At 38.5% G+C, this 21,095-nt stretch overlaps 1 protein-coding gene across 3 annotated transcripts in view; it reads right to left on the bottom strand.

Moving 5' to 3' along the window:
* Positions 1 to 21,095, bottom strand: part of PTPRO (protein tyrosine phosphatase receptor type O) — a 234,436-nt gene that overhangs the window by 75,266 nt on the left and 138,075 nt on the right. For all 3 annotated transcript variants that reach the window (XM_073877934.1, XM_025879885.2, XM_073877935.1), the window contains exons 3-7: positions 14,041 to 14,199; positions 12,093 to 12,245; positions 9,994 to 10,437; positions 7,975 to 8,136; positions 4,222 to 4,418 (exon numbers count right to left, since the gene is read on the bottom strand). In XM_073877934.1, coding sequence (XP_073734035.1) covers positions 4,222 to 4,418; positions 7,975 to 8,136; positions 9,994 to 10,437; positions 12,093 to 12,245; positions 14,041 to 14,199 — 1,115 coding nt within the window. The remainder of the gene's footprint in view (positions 1 to 4,221; positions 4,419 to 7,974; positions 8,137 to 9,993; positions 10,438 to 12,092; positions 12,246 to 14,040; positions 14,200 to 21,095) is intronic.

The raw sequence follows: 21,095 nt of genomic DNA on the forward strand, positions 1-21,095 counted from the left end.
TGACTGAGACACCCAGGCGCCCCTACTTTTTTTTTTTTTTTAATAAAGAAGCAACCGTGTGTATATACATCAGACTATTTTAAAAAACGACCTCGGTAATAAATAATAGATAATAAACACCAACTCCTTCCTGCCACCTGGTTTTGGATATTTGCTGAGCCACCAGCTTGTATCTATGCTTCTATCCCCTCCATGCCCCTTGCATTTATCCTGGATCGCCTTGGGGTAAGTAGACTGTAGGCAGGCAGGAGAAAAGCCCCTGAATACTACTTACTAAATAATATGTATTTTATTCTCCAGAGGATCATCCCACATCCGCTCCCCCAATTTTCAACCCATTTTTGCATTCCACTATTTCCTCTCTCCCATTCCCAATGGGCTTCATCTCCATTTGAGAGAATTCAGTTCAGCCCAATGCCCCTCTGATGAGGCGCCAGACCTGTTTCTCCCCAGCTAAAGAAATAGGAGGAAAGATGTCCTAGGGAGCGCAGGAAATACATGACAGACTGTTAAATCACAGGGTACATACATTGTCGGAAAACACTTAGGGACCAAGGCAGGTCACATGTAAAAATAAATATATATACATATATTATATGACTTTCTTAATCCTGAAATTTATGATTGTGTGTGTGTCTTTTTTTTTTTAAGATTTTATTTATTTATTTATTTGACACAGAGAGAGAGAGAGAGCACAAGCAGGGAGAGCAGCAGAGGGAGAGGGAGAAGCAGGCTCCCCACTGAGCAGAGAGCCTGATGCGGGGCTCGATCCCAGGACCCTGGGATCATGACCTGAGCCAAAGGCAGACGCTTAATGACTGAGCCACCCAGGCACCCCTGTGTGTGAGTCTTTGGAGAAAGTACCGAAAGCACATTTGCACAATTTGAAGAATTGACCAGGTCCTTTATGTATAACACTGATGGAGCCCATACTTGATGTTCAACATGTATTTATTAACGAATAGCACTGAGGTGGTTGTTAGGAGGCATACATCACAAAACACCCTTTTCTACAAACATTTGCATGCCAACTCACACATGAAACAACAACCAGACATGAAGAGCATACACATGATGAGGACAGATTCAAATTAATGGGTACAATGTACCCACACGGAAAGCTAGACTCTAAGCGTTGTGAACTCAAGGTTCAAGTCAAATTTGTTTTATTTCTAAGATGTAGCACAGATATCAGTGGTGGTGTCAGAAAGAGTAGTGACACTAGCATTGGGTCTCATAGATGATCTAGGTGATACGTAAAACAAGGATCCTCTGGTATAGTCAGTGGTAGAAGCAAAGTAGGGACAGTGAAAGTATAAAATAGTGAAACATATTAACCATTAATACAAGGGTCCCCGCTTATCTGCAAGGGATACGTTCTAAGACTCCCAGGGGATGCCTGAATCCATGGGTAGTACCGAATCCTATGTGGACTATGTTTTTTCCCATACCTACTGTAAAATTTAATTTATAAATTAGACAGAGTAAGAGACTAACAATAACCAGTAATGAGAACAATTACAGCCCTATACTGTAATAAAAGTTATGTGAATGTGGCCTCTCTCAAAATACCTTATTGTACTACACTCACCCTTCTCGTGATGATGTCAGATGATAAAATACCTACGTGATGAGATGAAGTGAGGTGAATGACGTAGGCGCTGTGACCTATTGTTTGGCTATTACTGACCGGCTGCCGATATATTGGAGGCGGTCACCCGCTTCTTGCCCACGGGTGACGACGGGAAACTGAATCCGTGGAAAGCGAAACCATGAATGAGGGGGAGGGCACTACTGTATGTGCTTAGCTTTAGAATCACTCTTATTTTTGAGCTGCATCTTGAATATTAATTCAATCCAGTACCACCGAATACAGAATTAAAGAAATATTATTATTTTTTTCTTTTTGGATAATGGTTGCTTTGGGAAATAAGCCCAAATCAGACCGATACTGGTGATAATATCTTCTGGATTCTTTTGATTAATGGCCAGTTTTTGAGGCTTCTTCTTTTTTTTTTTTAAGATCTATTTATTTATTTGAGGGTGGGGGGAAGAGAGAGAGGGATAGAGAGAATCCCAAGCTGACTCTGCACTGAGCGAGGAGCCTGATGAGGGGCTCCATCTCACAACCCTGAGATCATGATCTGAACCCAAACCATGAGTCAGAAACTTAACCGACTATGCCACCCAGGCACCTCTGCTTTTCAGACTTTTTAAACTGATGTTTCCTCATCTAAAAATTGTGTGCGTCTGTGTGTGTGTGTGTGTGTGTGTGCGTCTGTGTGTGTGTGTGTGTGTGCGTCTGTGTGCGTCTGTGTGTGTGTGTGTGCGTCTGTGTGTGTGTGTGTGTGTGCGTCTGTGTGTGTGTGTGCGCGTGTGTGTGCGTGTGCGTGTGCGTGCGTGTGTGCGCGTGTGTGCGTGCGCGTGTGTGTGCGTGTGTGTGTGCGTGTGTGTGTGGTGGGGTAATGGATAATGTTGGTATAATAACAAATCTTCAAAATGGTCTTGTAATTGAGATAACACCTCACACAGTAGTCTAGATCCTGCCCTCCACTTTAAATATTGGCCTCTTTGTCTATAACCCTTAACAATTTCATGTTTGCATTGTCAAAGTGCACTGAGACCAGCCTTTTCTGGCTCATTTATAATTTATAATTTTTATCTGTACTGTTAGCCTTTGGCTTCTATGCAAAAGATACATAATTTTACATTAGATGAGGGGTGATGAAATGTGCCTTGGAGCAGTCAAGTTCTGTGTCATGTTCTGTAAGAGAAACACATTTTTCTACCAATGTAATGAGTCAGCTGTCTTTCCTGCGCTCAGGAAGGGAAACTTCTAAGCTGCACAGTGAGTCGTGATTACAGGTTAATCCGTTTAGCCTATATACTCCTTACTTTAAGTCAAGGGGTAGCCTCATCTGCAAGTAAGGGCTTATCTCAACACTCTTAAGCCTTTCTAGCGCTCCAAAGGCCATGATTCCTGAATTCCTCTTATCAACTTTAAAGTTTCTCACTCTTTTTTTTTTTTTTTTTTAAAGACAGAGAGAGAAAGAGAGAGAGAGAGGCAGGCAGAGGGAGAAGCAGGCTCCCAAGGAGCAGGGAGCCCGACGCGGGACTCGATCCCAGGACCCCGGGATCATGACCTGAGCCGAAGGCAGACGCTTAACCATCTGAGCCACCCAGGCGCCCTAAAGTTTCTCACTCTTTGAACTTCCCTAAATGCCTAGTTTTTGTGGGATAAATGGAAACATTCCAAAAAGCTTTCATATAGTAAACATTGTTTTTGAGTATTATATTTCCAGTGTATGACACACGAGTTGATAATTTAATTTTTTTTGCCTTTAGGGAAGGAAATTTGTGTTTGCAAGACACCAGGAATCAGTACATTTGATCCTATGAAAAAATAAAACCAGGTTTTAGGAAAATAGTGCTGGGCTCCAGGCTCCCTTGTGGATACTCAGGGTGATGGAAAGCATGGTTTGCCCTGGGGCCCATGTGGCAGGCGTTCACTCAGGACTGATGGCTGGGCGCATGAGCTCATTCTGGTAGCCATTCCCAGAACTACTGATTTGCACCCCATTTCCGAGTGCCCCTTTATGCCCCCTTGGCATAAAGTGAACGGGGAGTTTTTTACCTTAGTACTTTTAATTTTTAATTATTTTTTCAGTGAGCATGAATTATTTTTATAGTTCAAGCAACAAAAAAAGAATAGAAAAAGTAAAACAAACAAACAAACAAACAAACAAACAAACACAAATTCCCCAGAACCTTCTGCTTGCTCATCTCCTTCCCTGGAAAAAGTTTTTCTGGCCAGTTTCCAAATCCTCTTGCCCCAGTCCATATTTATTCGTGCTCAGCTCTTTATTTCCATGAACTCTTAGGGCCTCTCCATCATTTACTTTTAGCCTTGGCCTGATTTTATACTCTGCGGTAATTATATGCTCACTTATACGTTGTTCTCCCTAGATTATAAACTCTGCAAGAGGCAGATACATAGCAATTATCTAGAATCCCAACATCTGTCCTATCTGAATTCCTGGCACATCGTAGGGGTCTTGAATGAGGTGTGAAAATAAAAGATGCTAGTGCCCAGAGGGGGAGGGAGGAAGAGTGTAACTGAAGAACCAGGCACACTCATTTCCTGCTCACACCACGCCCCGACCCGGGGGAAGACCCCCGCGTAGCCTCTTGCAATGGCCTCCTGTAGGCCTGTTCCTTTACCTGAGTGCAGTACTGCTTTTCTAGCCTCTGGCTCTCCTTCTGTTTCTGGCAGGTGAGCGACACCACAGACACGATGGTGCCGTTGTAGTTCTCCTGGGACGATGTCCAGGACATCAACGCGGTGGTTGAGCTTAGAACGTGGACACTCACATGCTGGGGCTTCTCAGTCAGTTCTTCCATCCACTCTCCTGAAGGGCCTAAACATGTCAAATAAGAGCACAAGGGAGGTTTCATGCTGAGCTGGTGGAGATAAAAGAGTCAAGTTTTCAAAATCATGATGTTTTCCTTTCGCCCTTACACAGAGAGTCAAGGTTAAGACGGGCAGGTGAACCAGCACGGCTCTCTGCCCCCTGCCTCTGAGTTTATTCCAGTAGATTCTTCACCAGAGAGAATCTACTTCTCTTTTAACGCAGAGCAGGTGTGGAAGTGGGGACATTTCAGCAGTGTTTAGAATTCCTTTGCTGTTAGGATCTCTGGTCTCTAGAAATAATGACTTGGAGATTCAAATTAGCCTCGACTGCCATCATACGAAAATATTTTAAATTTGGTAGCAGCAGGATCAGAGAGGCGGAGTGCGACTATATTGAGAGAAGAAATAGGCAACAGGCTGGCTCAATTACAGAAGCTGCCTGAGATCTGGGTGATAATTTGAGGGACGCGGTGGGTTCCTCATTATAAAGTATCTCGTCAGAAGTGCCCACCATTTGCTTTGTTCTCTTAAGTTTCTGAAGTGGTTATTAGCACTGTGCCTGACACATAGTAAGGACTCAAGAAGTGTTGAGGTGGTTATTATCTACAGAAATTCCTTGTTGAAACGCACATGTGCAACGTTCCTTTATTTGCTTAGGATACACTTCTCAGCTTCTTCATACGGAGCTGTATTCCTGGGCTGGAACCCAGGAGGGGGAAAGAAGCAAGCGGATCTCCTGGGGAGAGCAGTCTCAGGCTCACAGCCAATGGGGCCAGGGAGATAATGACAATAAAAAATGACAATAATCATGATGGCAAAGAAAGCATTCGGCAGGTTGGCAGGTTGTAGGTTCTGCTTTAGGCTTGTATATGTTTACATATGTTAATCGTTTAATTTTCATAACAGACCTATGAGATAAGTACAAGTATTAATCCCACTTTCAGATGAGGGTGCTGAGGCAGAGACAGGGTAAGTAGATTCACCCACAGGAAGGCTGGTTCCAGAATCCACGCTCTTAACCCCTGTAGGAAACCTCTGGGGGCTCTAGGAACCGTGAAAAGCACTGGTTTGGAGAGAGAAGAGTTGACCAAAACTCGGCTTTGCTCATTATGAGTGACACAACCTTGGGCGAACGATTTAACTTCTCTGAATCTCTGGCAATGCACTGGCCAAATGGATTAAACCATAGAATGTTAGAATTGAAAACTTGAGAGATCCAATACCTCATTTAACTGATGAGAAAACTCAGGCCCAGAGATGTGTGTGACCTGTCCAATGTCACACAGCTAGTCAGTGCGTGGGGCCCAACCCAGACCCCTGGCCTCCTGGCTCAGTGCTTTGTGACCATTTATCATGATGCCATCTGTCACTGGGATCAAATGAGATCATAGGTGTTAGAGAACTCTGTAATTGTGAAGTGTTTTCATCGCCGTTAGGAAGATTACTGAGGTAGCAGGGGCACAGAGAGCCGAAGTGAGAGGAAGTAAAACAAATTCACTCATTCAAAAGTTTTACATTAGGACTGACCTGATGATCAAGCCAAGGTACTGGGTCACTGCGGGCTACGTGGAAATGGACTTTGCTATCAAATATTCCTAGGTTCTAGTCCTCATTCAGACACTTGGGAAAATTACTAAACTTTCTATGCCTCCGTTTTTTTTTTCCACCTGAAACATGGGGATCACTGAAATGTGAGGCTGTTGGGGGATGAATGTAAATGTCTACCTTTCCTCTCATCTCTGAGGAAAGCCTTCAAAACCACAGAAATAAAAATCATAATGCAACACAAGAACTATAAATCTTAATGGAATTTAATAAATATTAATGTCCTAGCTTAACACCGGAACAGTTTGGTCAGGAAAACGAGCTGTGAATATCGTTTAGCTGGTATGAGTCTGTACTATGTTGAGGGGGCTTACTCAGTTCCAATATAGTATTTATATCTATAGTTTTCTGTTTTAAACTAAAGGCGTATATACAGTACACCTGAATAACTCATTACTGCAGAGCGGAATATCCTAAGCACTAAAAATAGTATTCTTTTATTGGCAGAGAAAAAACCAGAATTTTTAGTACCCTATATTTTCTAGATGAATATTAAGATGCATCTCTTTGAAATAATCATATTTTTGAGCAATTCTGACACATTCTCAACAGCGCTAGTCAATTTGGATACTCTAGAACGGAGCGCCGGACACATGAAAGTTGTTCAGTGAATATTTGTCGAATGTACAAAAGAATTAATAAATAAGTAGTGTAACCCCAGGCTAGGATTTTATAATTTGGTATGAGAAGTAAGATGTACACAAATAAAACAAATCTAGAAAAATATTATACACAAATAAGCTCTGTATTTTGTGTTGTGCACTATGAAACACAGGAGAAATTCAGAGAAGGGAAGGACCAGTTTGGCCAGAACAGCTGAGGGAGATTTTCCAGAAGCTGTTGACACTTGGGGTGCATCTCTACTGACAGACAGGGAAACATTCTAGTTAATGAACATTTTAAGCTTCATGGAGGAACTGAATACTAAACTTCATTCTCAAGTGACCTCATATCAGAGATCTTCCATAACTGAAAACCAGGCAAGCAAAATTATGACTATTCTTTCTGTATATCTCATGGATCTTTAGGCCTTTTATCAGCGGCGACATTTTTGATTTCTTAAGTAGAAATGCTAGACGGGGCATTTTCAACATTTTTCAGCTGTTAAATAAATGGATCTCTTCCCTCTGTCCCCCTTCTCATTCTCCCATCCACCTTTTTGAGGATTATTTGGGGAAAGGAGGTATTTTGCCTTTGGAGAAGGTGATAAAGTGTGTGCTGGTCATCTTTTTTGAAGAGCCATTTTTATCCATTGCCTTCTGGTTTTTTCTTTCTGCTGATGGGAGGCACATGTAACTGCTGATAAACCAGGTAACTGATTTTTGGCCTTGAAACCTCCGGCGAGCACATTCAGATTAGCTAAAAACATTACAGACATGCACCATTCGTGCAGCTTCTAGAGGTTAATTATTTGCTCCGTCATTACTCCTCATGGAATCAGTAGAAACCACCAGAAGACTTGACACTGGGGCTTTTAGAATGCTCTAGCTTTGTCTTCTTGGGCCAAATTTATGGTGGCCACCTAGGCCCTACGCCACTTAAATCTCTGGTTTTCTTTTGAGCTCTCTCAGCTCAATATTCTAATGAGACTTCTCCCCACCGGTCCAACAATACCAATTTTCTGTATGGCCTCAAACAAAAGTCATATGTCCTAAACCGTGTGTCCGTGTCCTTGGAGGGCTTGTTATGGCTAGTGTGGAAGGTCAGCTTAATAAATGTTCAATTATCCCAATAATAAAAAAATCCATAAGCTAAATCTCTGGGTAGGTTTGCTACTATTAAACATACATATATTTCCTCTGCTGTCAAAATCTCATGGAACCGAGCCTCTTCTGACCTTGACGATTTCTCAGGGTCTCTGAGGTTTGATGAATAATTGATGCCTGAGCATCATTAATCTCCCCAGTTCCATTGTCCTAGCTCCCCTGTGAGTGCAAAATAATCTCTTTGGTACTTACTGATATAAAAACTGAGTGATTTTGCTGACTGACTTTTTCGAGTTTCACAAGATCCTGAGGAACTAAAGGTTGTCACAGATAACTTATATTTCCCAGGCTCCTTCAATTCTGCAACAAATTCATGTGCTTCTTCATCCACTGTCAAATATTCAGTAAAGTTTTCTGAGTCATATATAAAAAAGAGAATATATATGAATTGAAACCTGGAAGGGCCTTGAATGTAGACAAGTCAATTAATACAAAAAATAAGTATTTTTTATACGTTTCCTTTCTTTTGTCAAGTTCAATTATACATCTTCATCAAAGGTACTAGAAAAGAAACATGACCAAGTACTCAAATTGCTTTTCACGACACTTCTAAATTGCCAAACTAAAATATGGGATCCAAATCAATAAAGCTTAGGGATGAGTTTATACTGCATATTCTTATGTACTATTAACCAACAACGTCATGTGCACAGAACAGAAGTAGAATGTCAGGATAAGATTGCAACAGTTGACTTTCTTATATGGATATAAAGATTAAAAAAATAACCAGCAATCAGTATCTTATCAGTTCTTTGTGGTAGTATTAAATACCCAGAAATGCCTTAAAATAAATTGAATTATTTCTAGTTGGAAATAATTATCCTGGGCAGATTTTCTGACACTTGTAATACTTGTCCTTGATCTGTCTTCCAGATTTTACTTTCTAAAAGTAAAAATGATTTTTGCATTGCTTCAAAGATCATCTCCTGCTGCTTATCACTCTATTTGAAGTTGTTCTCATCAGTTGGTGACCACCATAGCCTTCAACAGAACACACAGCAGTCAGATGAAAGCATGATTGAACGTTCATGGAAATACTCATTAAAAAAAAAAATTGCTGTGAGATACAAGACCTTATTTTCCCCAGAATATACTGTGGGACAGGAAAATAAAAGACAAATTCAGGGCAGATGAAGACAGATATCTTTTATACAAGTAATTCTAGGTAAACGTGAAGACTCTTGACTCAAATAATTAGAAATGACAAAGGATTTCAATTTTACACAACATTTGGGGATGGTCGATTGTTCTATAATCCAGGATAGAGGAATCCACAGAGTTTGGTGTCTTATTCTATAAAATAAAATAAGGGCAAACAACAGTATGCACTATACGATACTACATGATATTAATGCCCTACTCTGAAAATAAAGCTATTATTTGAATTTCAAATTTTGACAACTTGACAACTTTTGCCACTCAAACCACTAGACTGGAAAGTATAAAATGAAGTGTGTTATTATGGAAACAAAACAAACAGCAAATAACTATAATAACCTACCAAACAACAATTTAAATATGGTCATGACCCACATTGACTGCTGGCCAGGGCCCTGTTTTTCATAAGCTAGTGGGCTAAAATACGAAGAAAGCTCTGGAATGCTGGATCAATGACTATGATCCATGCTATGGCGAAAATACTAGTTGCTGTGCATTTTCTATTTTACGACCAGCTCTTCTTTGGGCAAATGTGGAGTGGTGCTGGTCCCTGAGGGACACACCCTGAGGCAAATCAGAGTCGCTAGATGAGCAGGACCCAGGGCTGACGCTCTTGGGAAGGTAGCCTTCTTGTCAGAAAGATTGTTTTGCTACATGCTTCCCAAACTGTGTACTAGAAAACAGAAAATTTCTCCAGGATATTTTGTAATTTGCAATGGCTAGAACTTTAATTCAAAATCTTTCCAAATGGAAGGTTTCCTCAGCAGCCTGGAGTACGTGACATGTTGGGCAGTGAAATGTGCGCAAGTTGTGAATACTTGCAATTTAGAAACTACCTAAACCTTGGATTCTGATCCTACCTATTTAATTTTGTTTTCTAGTCTTAGTGGGTGTTACTACTCAATTAAATTCTTCCCTTTCTTGACCATTTTTTCTTCAAATATTAACTGTCTCCCATCAGTCATTTTTTCTAAATATTTTAGTTGTCACATATGTCAATGCCCTTTCCTTTGTGCACCATTTCTTATTTTCGCTGATTTCCTATTACTTTACCTTCTCTTTCTATGTGGATATGGAACCCATCGAAGGCAGTGGGTGGTTTTGGTGGTAACCAATTCAGGATCATTTGTACAGGAAAAAATGAGAGAGAGCCTGCTGTTGATTTCTCAGTCTCACTGAGTGTACTGTTACTTTCATATTCCATGGGAAGGACACTGACAAAGTCATCTTCACTTTCAGGGGTTGCAGATGCGCCGCCCCACCAATAGGGCTGGGATGTAGTTTCGTAGTCACTGCTGTTGAAATCGGGCCAACCAGAAGAAATATTGCCAGAGGGGATTTCAGGGGTTTCATCCGTAAAATGGAAGAGTTTGTCTTTTCCCACTGTATCTTGTGATCTCACGAACGATTCCTCTGGAAAACTGCCACTCTGTTCTTCCCAATTGTTTTTGTTCAAGTTTACAATACGAACCGAGATATTTCTAGGTGGATACGGGGCTGTAAGAGAGAGAATTTTCATTTTCCAGTAATTTTTAATTCTATTATAGTGAATACTTAATCTATTAGTAAGTCAAATACACAAGTGGATTTACAAAATAGAGGTTAATTTTATTTCTACTAAAAGATAGTAGAAGATAATCTACATCAAGAACTATTGTGGTGTTAAGTTACACATTTACCTAAGATTTTGTGCACGATGTGTATACATGAGTATATCACCACTCATACCTCAAATACATTAACTAGTGATATGATGCTTGTCCAAGTGGTAATTTAACCATGTCCAAAGCAAAGTTTTGTAAATATTCTGTAGCTTATCAAAATCTCCTTTTAAAAAACCTGAGTCTCTGCCACTGGATCTTTCTTACAAAAAAAGCAACTCTAGTGTACTCTAGCTATCAAGATAAAAATACTCCCTGTGATGTAGTTGCACTTAAGAGAGTTGCATATATGCCTTTGAAACATTAACACATACGTTAGAAATACTGCTTCACTCCTCACTTCTCCAGAATGAAACATATGAGCACAAAATCCATGTGTGAATTAGGGAAGCATACATTTTGAGAGGAAGAAAATTATGAAGGCATGCTGTCTGGTCTCTACCTGCAACTGTTTCTACCTATCCTTCAAATAGCAGCTGAAATATCATCCCTTCCATGAACTTCGAATAAAAATTAATCTTTCCCTCCTTTGTGTAGTTACATAACTTTGTACCTCTTGGGACATGTATCAGTTCTGCCTTGTATAATTGACATTTGTGTTGTATCTCTACCATTTTTGAGGACAGGAAACTTATCTCACCAGACTTTGTCTTCATCTCTCTCATACTTAGCACAACTTCCCAGTAGAAGTCACTCAATTGATAACATTTCCTTACTTGAATTGAATAATGAAAAATACAAATAGAATCTTAGATGTTGCCGTGACGTGACTAACTTATTCAGCTGAAATAGTTTCTTTGTCTTGTCCTACTTAATGAAAATCATGGCATCTTAGATTCAGACTGGCAGGGTCTCAGGGGTGATCTATAACAATCCATTCCCAATGTTCATATGAAAGGTATCTCCAACATTCCTAATGAGTAATTTGGACACATTAGGCACAGGCAATGTCAATTACATTGGTATTGGTGACAGGCATTTGGTAGGTGTACATTTCCATCCATTCTTCCATCCATCCATCCATCCATCCTACAACAGTGCTTCCTATTGGTGATGCTACCAAAATTAAACACTGCAAGTTTTAGACATATCTGAATCCCAATATTTTCCTCTAATAATCTGATATTCTTTACTGAACATCTCCTATCATTTTTATTGCCATGTTGGAATTTTGCCAGGTTATAGAATAACTGATGTCTACTTGGTCAAGTTAAGTTACTTAATTATAACTTTTGGTAGTATCATGTACTTTTTTTCCATTCAAAGATTATAAATCTATGATTATATTGACATATTTTAGATTTTTCTTTTGAATATTTTATTCAGTTCTTTTACATTGATAGAGGATTTGTTTTAGACTATTACAAATATATATTTATTTTATTTCTTAGCTCTAGAACATAATTTTTCTCAGAATGATAGAATATATACATGCAACAAACATATAATTTAATTATTTTTTAACTAAATTTGATTCTTCAGAAGACTTACCAGTTCTATGTTGTTTAGGTTCATGACTGACACCACTATACTCCACAAGAGTACTTTTATTAAAAGTTGCCTCAGATACCAGCTGAAAAGTGATGTTACTATAACATATTCCTGGCAGCCAGTGATTAAATACTGTTTTTCCCTTAAAGAAATCTGAGAATAAAAACAATTATATTAAAATTTTGATCTCTTAAATGCTACATACTTCTAGAAAGTTCTAAACAATTAAGATTAAATAGTCCTAAGGTATTATTTCCTGCAACTTCTGGCATGGTCAGTAATACAAAATTGGCATAAGATTAGAGATGAAAATTTGGATATTTAAATCCAAAATCCTGAAAAGTTTTTTTCTGCAGGAATTGAATATGATGAAATTAAATTTTTATTATAGGATCATTTTGTGTATTAAATGGAGAAGATAACATATAGAAATTGTAGATTCGGTTTATGCTAGCCATTTATTTTATGATAAAAATCAAAGATATTTTGCCACCTTGTGACTTAGGAAAAAGTAATTTTATAAAACATGTTTTCACTAGGCTTACTTGTAAAAACTGGCCTTCTTAAAAGTAGAATGGTTTATCTGCCAGTTGGCAGCACCTGATTAAAAAAAAAAGAAAGAAAGAAAGAAGGAAAGAAGAATTTGTATTTAATTTGAAAAACATTAAAGAAAATAATAAAATTAAGATTCCAATTCAAATTAGAAGGAAATGTGGGAAAGAAACCAAAAGTACCACTTACTGAACTAAAAGCCAAAAATAAATTTAAAAATTAATTAACTTAAAAAGGAGAGCATATTTATTGATTTATTTTAAAACTCCTGGCTTTTAGTTCCACAAAAATTCCAGAGAATGCTTTTAAATTATTCATGAACTTGTATTTGCATGTGATCAAAAAGCAAATAAGTCCCCATTTATTAGTTTACAGATAATCTGTTTTCACTGAAATTTTAAAAATACAATAATCTGTGGAGTCTATGTTTATATTTATTTGATGTTTTAAAGCTTCAAAAACTAAAAATTCACTGCACTGTTTTAAACCATGTCTCATAAAAAAGAAATCGATGGAAGAAATGAGTTTATAAAAGCAGCAAGTCAAAATGACACTTTTCTGGATATCATGACCTGTGTGCCTCAGTATCCATTCTTCACCTCACCAGTACCTATTTCTAGTTACAACCAGTCAACTTTGATAACCATCATCTAAGCCCTCAGAGAGTAATGTTACAGTTTTGTATCCTGAGAGTATCTATGTTCCTTTCCTTCCAAATTCACTCCCAGTGGAGCTGAATACCCTCCCTCCGTTCCTCCCTCTCCACCTTCTCCCCAAGAGTCTACTCAGAGAAGGTGACCAGGTTCTTTGAAATGATTGATTCCCATAGGATCTCTTTTTCTCCTCTTCCCACAGGGTCCCCATCAGGCCAGTATAAACAATGAAACCAATTTTTGTATATTAATACAATCATTTAGCTGGTCATACAGATAAATATATCCAAAGGAACAAAAAAGCATTATCCTTCACCTTTGAGAATAATCTTGGACCACCTCCAAGCAAAACTTGGTAAGAAGGTGCCTTTTGAACTTCTTAGTTCTAGAAATGCCCTTCTATCACACCCAGAAGGAAATGGTTAGGTGAGGTGCTTCTAAGTTTAAGTTTGAATTTATTTCTTGTACCAGACATGCTGCCTTTGGCAAGACTAACATACAAGTGATAATAATTTGAGTATTTCTTATGCTTTTGCATTGCATGTGACTCTAGCAAACCAGATGTTCTAAGATTCCTCATGACAAGATTTTTATAAATTAATAACTATTTTTAATGGTTCTTCCATTGTCAGATAGAGAATCATAAGGCCTCTTTAGAGCAAGACAGAAGTCCAGTTAGCAAACATCACGTAAAAAGGAGTATTTTAAAGATGATATTTATCACCCTTCCTTTTGCTTCTTACCTTTATATAGCATTGTTCGGAAGTCTTTACCTTCCCAGTAGCTTATGTTTACTCTCGTGAAAACATTATATTTTTCTGGATAATGAATTTCAAATAGGACTCCTGTTTCAGGAGAAGGTTTATAGTCATATATTGAAACACTGGTTACAGGTAGGGGTTCTGCAGAAGGGAAGTAAATGGACAAAGGGGAAGTGGAAAAAAGGTAGAAAGGCCATTATCAGTAGTTGGAAGTACCAAAAATTAATGCCTGTCAGAACACTTTCCACATTTTTATTATCCATAAGCATTAAACTCCCCCATACTCATGAGTTGACTGTTCTCCAGAGCAGTAATTGACAAAAGTACATTTATGTGGTGTTTTGTGCCTTTCAAAGAAACTTTCATATTCATTTTTCCATTTGCCTTTTGCAACAACCCTGAGGTCTAGGACAAGCAAATATGAATATTGCCATTCAACAGATAAAAATAATGATGATGACTCAGAGACTTTAAATTATTTGTCAAGACCTCAGGAAACAAACTGAGGGTTGCTGGAGTGGTGGGGGGTGGGAGGGATGGGGTGGCTGGGTGATAGACATTGGGGAGGGTATGTGCTATGGTGAGCACTGTGAATTGTACAAGACTGATGAATTACGGATCTGTACTTCTGAAACAAATAATGCAATATATGTTAAGAAAAAAAAAGAAGAAGAAGATAGCAGGAGGGGAAGAATGAAGGGGAGTAAGTCAGAGGGGGAGACGAACCATGAGAGACGATGGACTCTGAAAAACACACTGAGGGTTCTAGAGGGGAGGGGGGTGGGGGGATGGGTTAGCCTGGTGATGGGTATTAAAGAGGGCACGTTCTGTGTGGAGCCCTGGGTATGATGTACAAACAATGAATCATGGAACACTACATCCAAAACTAATGATGTAATATATGGTGATTAACATAACAATAAAAAATTATTAAAAAAATTATTTGTCAAGAGTAATTTGACAAGTACATGGCAGAGTCTGTATCTCCAAATTCCTAGTTCATTTTTCTTTTTTCCAAGCCAAGAAAACTTGATATTAATGACAGACCCGTAACAGAAAATACATTTTGGCTCTGACCAAGGATAAATGTTTATGTGATCATTTATTTCTTGTATAAATTTAGTAGTTATTTTTCTATATTAAGTATAAGATTGTAAACCACCCTATGTTGTGAGAATTATAGTTTACAGTGTTTATCAAACCACTCTTCCTGCAGAAGCTTAAAAAAATGTTTATTTCTATTTTGCTTGAGTCGTTAACTCATTACAAAACTTTTTAAATACTCATTTTTTTAAAACTACAATTTGATGCACATCTGTATCTCCTCCATATCCTATTCTTCAGCAAAATTCTTGTAAAAATGACTGAGCTCCCTCACTCTTCTGAAGGAGCTGTTGCATTAGTTTTACTTGCCTTCGTTTGATTTGAGAAAATCGTTTAAATAATTTGGTTTGGAGTCAACTATTGTATTACAGACAAAAACAATTTTGATTCAAAGTTTTATCATTAGAGAATTCTCAGACATCATCTACAGCCTAAATGAAATCAATATCCTTACTTTAAATTTTACACTTTTAAAAATTTCAGTTTCAATACCCTAGGACACCAAAATTTGATTTAATTTATTCCACAAGTATCAGGTACCTACTTTGTCTTAATCTGTAGGTAAATATTTTTCATTTTGCCCTCCAGGATCGTGACCTAGTTTAGCTTTTGCTTTTGACTGAAGAGATCCGGGAAGGATTGAAGCAACATGTTAAAGCTTTGATTTTTCCTCGAATTTTCTTAAGAGCCAAGCCAACATCTAGTGAAAAAATCAGGAAGGACCTTCAGATTACAGCATATATTGTGATCATGTCGGGGTAGACTACATGCTGTTTTCTCTGGCTAAAATGTTTCTCTTTTATCTTTGACTTGTCCTTGGTCTTCTTGCTTAAAGGTAACATTTACAAAGTGAACATGCTTGTGCTACCTAAACCAACCAACCAACCAACCTGGCAAGACTCTTGTGTATTTCTCTTTGATTAATGCCCCCAAAATTTTGAACTATTTGAAGGTCTTTCTTTCAACCCAGTCTAATTACTAACCCACGGAGTCTACCAAATCCACCTACTGCTTCTGGATCTAAGGGAAGCAAAATGAAAGCTAACAACAAAAAGCAGCCACAGAGCAGGGACTCTTCCCTTCCTGCTGTCCAGTATCTCATCCTCACCAGGGTCCTGTCTCCTGAAAAGAGAAGTGAGAGGTCCACCCAATCTTTCCTGCCCTGAGGCATGACATGTGCACATCAAAGCCACAGTCCCACTTTGAAATTCAAGAGATAGATGAGGATTACAGCATAGATATTTTATGTTGTGATTTTTTTTTTTTTTTTTGGCTGCTGAAAGCTACTTACATTTAAACTAAGAATTTTTTAAATGCCTACTTGCCTGTTGGCTTCCTACAGTTCTCTTGGCTTCAACCTAAGTGACCTGGGTCAGCTGTAAATTCTAAAGTCTAAGCCCGGCCATTACTGAGGCACATTCAGTCTATTTTCAATAGAACTCAAATGCATTCTCTAAAAATATTTTACTGTGTCTCCAGTGACTTCCCTTCCCTTTTTAGAAATTAAGGGATGGGTTTTAAACCAGAGCTGCTCTTATTCAAGTGTTTTTCAGTGATGACTTAACCGACTGAAAAACCATTTCAATGGTTAAATCTTGATCTAATTCAGTATTCCCTTCGCAAGCCACACTTCGCTCTTTGGAACCAGGCAGGACAGGACAGAAACCCAGAGCTGTTAGAAAATGTGAATCACTTATTACTTTTGTTCGTTTGTTCCTTTTTTTGTCCTCAGGTCTTTTTATTTTTCAAAAAGCTAAACATTATAAAATATACTTGAAACTCCCTCATATAACTCACTCCCATTTGCCTGCCACCGCGGCCAGAGATAAATTAGTACTCTGAATTTGGTGGTTACCTTTTGATGTGTTTTTTACTTTTATATTTATATGTGTCCAACATCCATACGAAATGTTATTTTGCATGTTTTAAAATATGTTGATGGTATCATAGTACATGAATTTTTTTGCAGCTTACTTTATCAACGATCAGGCTTTTGAGATTTCTCCACCTTGATGCAAGTATCTCTAGAAACTTTGTTTTAGTGTTCACTTTGGAATTATACAGACTCTGCCGTTTGTTATTCTGTTAGATTGTTTTCAATCATCTACTTTTGCAAATAATGTTGCAATAAATGTCTTGAGACATGTTTCTAGACTATCTAAATCCTGGATGGCAGGGTATGCACATCTTCCATTGTAGGAGATATTGTAAAAACGTGTTCTAACTCTCTGTCAATTTCCATTTCCATCAGCAGTGTGTGATAGTTCCTCCTTCTCCATATTCTTATTCAACACTTGTTCATATAAATCTTTTTAGTTTTTGCCACTCTGAGACATATGAAATTTTGTCTCTGTTTTCATTTCCTGTTCACAAAAGAGGTTATCTTTTCTTATGTTTATTGGCCATTCAGCTTTTCTTTTCTTAAAATCATTTGGTTCTTTTGCCTGTTTCATGGGTTCATTTTCCATATTCTCCTGCTAATTTGTAATGCATCTTCTGTCACATACTGCATTCCCACTGTCATTTTTGTGTGTGTGTGTCCTATACCTTCTTTCTGGATTCACCTTCCTTGTTAAAACGTATCACTTAGTAGTTTTTTAAGTTAGAGTCTAGGTGTTAAATTCTCCTAGAATTTGTATTCTGGAAAAGTTCTTTATGTTTATTCTTTTTATTTTATTCTTTTTATTTTTTAAAGTTTCTATTTATTTATTTGAAAGAGAGAGTGTGCACGAGTCGGGGGGGGAGGGGCAGAGGGAGAGGGAGAAGCAGGTTCCTCACTGAGCAGGGAGCCCGACGTGGGACTCGATCCCAGGACCCCAGGATCATGACCTGAGCCGAAGGCAGACGCTTAACCGACTGAGCCACCCAGGCTCCCCTTTATCTTTATTCTTGATGTAGTTTAGCTGGATATGAAATTATAAGATTTCCTCTCAGGATTTTGAAGCTATTGCTCCACTGTTTTCTTGAATCAATTATTGTGGAAGAGAAAAGTTCTGTGAGCCTAACAGTTATTCCTTTGTATATATTATCTTTTTTTTTCCCCTTTGATACCTTCTAAGCTTTTTATTTGTCCTTGATAATCTAAGATTTCACCATCACATATCTAGATATGGACTTATTTTTGAATTACCCTATCAGTATTTGGAATGCTTTGTCAATCTGTGGATTCACGTCACTCTTCAAGTCTTGGAAATTTTCATAATCAACTCTTGAAATAGTGTGCCCATTATTCCCTTCATTCTCTTTTTCTTCAACTCTTAACCTCTTTAGTTAGAGCCTCTCCTACCTTCATATCTGAGAATTGTGCTAAATTATGGGCAATCACAAAGAATACCTTTCAATTTATTATTTAAATGCTATCAGTACAGAATTTATCCCATCAGTTGAAGTTTTTTGATTGAATCTAAATTTGACTAATTAAGTGAATTTTGCCTAGGCTAACCAACTAAATTTTAAATTAAATAACTGTATTTTTCACTTCTAAAAAATTCTAATTTATGTTTATTTGATTCATTTTTATTTAATTTCTGCCAATCTTTGCTTCATTATGTTTTAATCCTTTTAAATGGATGGAATTCTTATATTTATCTCTTTGAACATCATAACAGACTGTAAATTTGTTATCAAATTGCTATACAAGGGGCGCCTGGGTGGCTCAGTCGTTAAATGTCTGCCTTTGGCTCAGGTCATGGTCCCAGGGTCCTGGGATCGAGCCCCACATAGGGCTGCCTGCTCAGCGGGAAGCCTGCTTCTCCCTCTCCCACTCCCCCTGCTTGTGTTCCCTTTCTTACTGTGTCTCTCTCTGTCAAATAAATAAATAAAAATCTTTAAAAAATTGCTATACAAAATATAATCTGCAATGTTATGGTTGTTGTTTTGATGTCTATCTTTTTTAGCATAGATTTCACTGTGTGTTTTGAAATACAAGCCCTAAGTTAACTTTGTTTTCTTATTGCCCTGTTTCTTGCTTATTCTTGCTGTTGAGACAGTTTAACCATTGCTTCCGTTCAGCTCACCACAGTGCCCAGTCTAGAACCAGGGCATATAATATAGTTCTGAGGTTCTTGGTATTATGGATGATATAGTGGTTATCACAAATTCATTCCCTGAGTCAGAGGGTAACTAAGCTTGGTCCTTGAGAGTAAGACTGAATGTGTGTTCCCTGCATCCCAAGGCCTCCATCTATAATTTTATCACAGGCAGAAAGAATCTCCGCTACAAACAGAAAGCCTGGCTCTGCGCCCTACCTAGTATGGAGGATTCCAATCCTTACTGTATTGGGGCCCAAAATCAGGGCTGTGTTCTTCCGGATGTAGAGTACAGAGGCCCCAGGACTTTAGCTTGCCTCCCCCCTTGGAGTTTCTGTTTTGTTTCTGATTTATAGAGACAACAATCTTATTTTTGAGCCTACCAATATACTTCTGGTTTTCTTTTTGCTTTGTGGTAGGAGCAGAGTGTGTCACAAGAAGATATTTACTGCATTATGTTTGCAAGAAATCCTAACATGAAATTCCCATTTTTTTCTTTTAATAAAAAAATTTTTAAATAATGTTTAATATGATTGGGTTTTTTTTTTCTCATGTAGGTGTCCCACATAATAAAATCTGATGTTTAATCGAAGACTGTTTATGTCCCTTAATTACCTTTGAATCATTCATGACAATCATGAATAGGAAGTTTCTTAAAGTTCTGGAAGTAACTATCTGAGACAGAAGATGAAGGAACAAAACAAATGTAGAGCAAATACTGTTTAAAAAAAGCGGAGTTAACCCTGTGCTTGTTGGTAACTGCTAAGAGCCGAGAGGCGCTTCTTTCTGAGATTGCTCTGTTTTGATGGACTAAAACTAAAGGAGTTGTTGGATCAGTGACCAGTGTCCTTGCTTTTGATGTGACCCACCTAAGAATGTGTCTGTTCTGACACAGTCCTCTTGAGAGAGAGAAACCTGTGATTAGGCTCTCAGGTTTTTTGTTTGTTTTTGTTTTTGTTTTGAGAGAGAGAGAGAGAGAGCGGGCATGAGTAGGGTGGGGCAGAGGGAGAGGGAGAGAAAGAATCTTAAGCAGGCTCCCCACTCAGTGCAGAGCCTGTGCTGGGCTTGATCTCATGACCCTGAGATCATAACCTGAGCCGAAATCAAGAGTGGGACGCTTCACTGACAGAGCCACCCAGGCGCCCTAAGACTCTCACTTCTGATGGCAGAAGCAGAAAAAAGGGACTGATCCCAGGTCCCAGGCCAGAGCTCCTAAACTTATGTTGAGATAGACAGCTCAGCTCTATCCATGCAGGCCACTGAGGTGAGCTGGCAGCAGCTGCCGCCCATGGTCCAAGAGTCATGGTCACTGTCAAACCCATGAACTTAATTCAAGTCTTCACCACTTCCTTCCTGGAATATGTCAACAGCTCTCTAAATTATTCTCCTTGCCTCCAATCTCACCTTAATTTTTTCTACTGTTTCTGCTCAAAACTTCTAAGCATGCTGGCTACCTGATACTCTCAGTTTGTTAGAGTCTCTGTCACTTGCTCCTCACTGACTTTGCCCTGCCTGATCTGTTTTGATTCTCCTTTGCTTCCAAACCCTTGAGTAATTTTCTGTCTAATGCCATGGGTATTGTTTATATTTATTGATCTTAAATGAAGTGCTACACATTTTGTTAAGGAGTATATTTTAATATTTTTCACATTACAAAATATTACCCTCTACCAAATCAGCAAACTCACAGCCCCCAAGACAAATCTGGCCTGCCACTTGCTTTTGTACAACTTTTGAGTTAAGTCTTAATCTCAGGAAACAAACTGAGGGTTGCTGGAGTGGTGGGGGGGTGGGAAGGATGGGTGGCTGGGAGATAGACATTGGGGAGGGTATGTGCTATGGTGAGCACTGTGAAGTGTGCAAGACTGTTGAATCACAGATCTGTACCTCTGAAACCAATATTAC

Source organism: Callorhinus ursinus, unplaced genomic scaffold, assembly GCF_003265705.2.
Source record: "Callorhinus ursinus isolate GAN/ISIS: 27379988/994484 unplaced genomic scaffold, GSC_fseal_2.0 scaffold27, whole genome shotgun sequence".
Taxonomy (NCBI): Eukaryota; Metazoa; Chordata; class Mammalia; order Carnivora; family Otariidae; genus Callorhinus; species Callorhinus ursinus.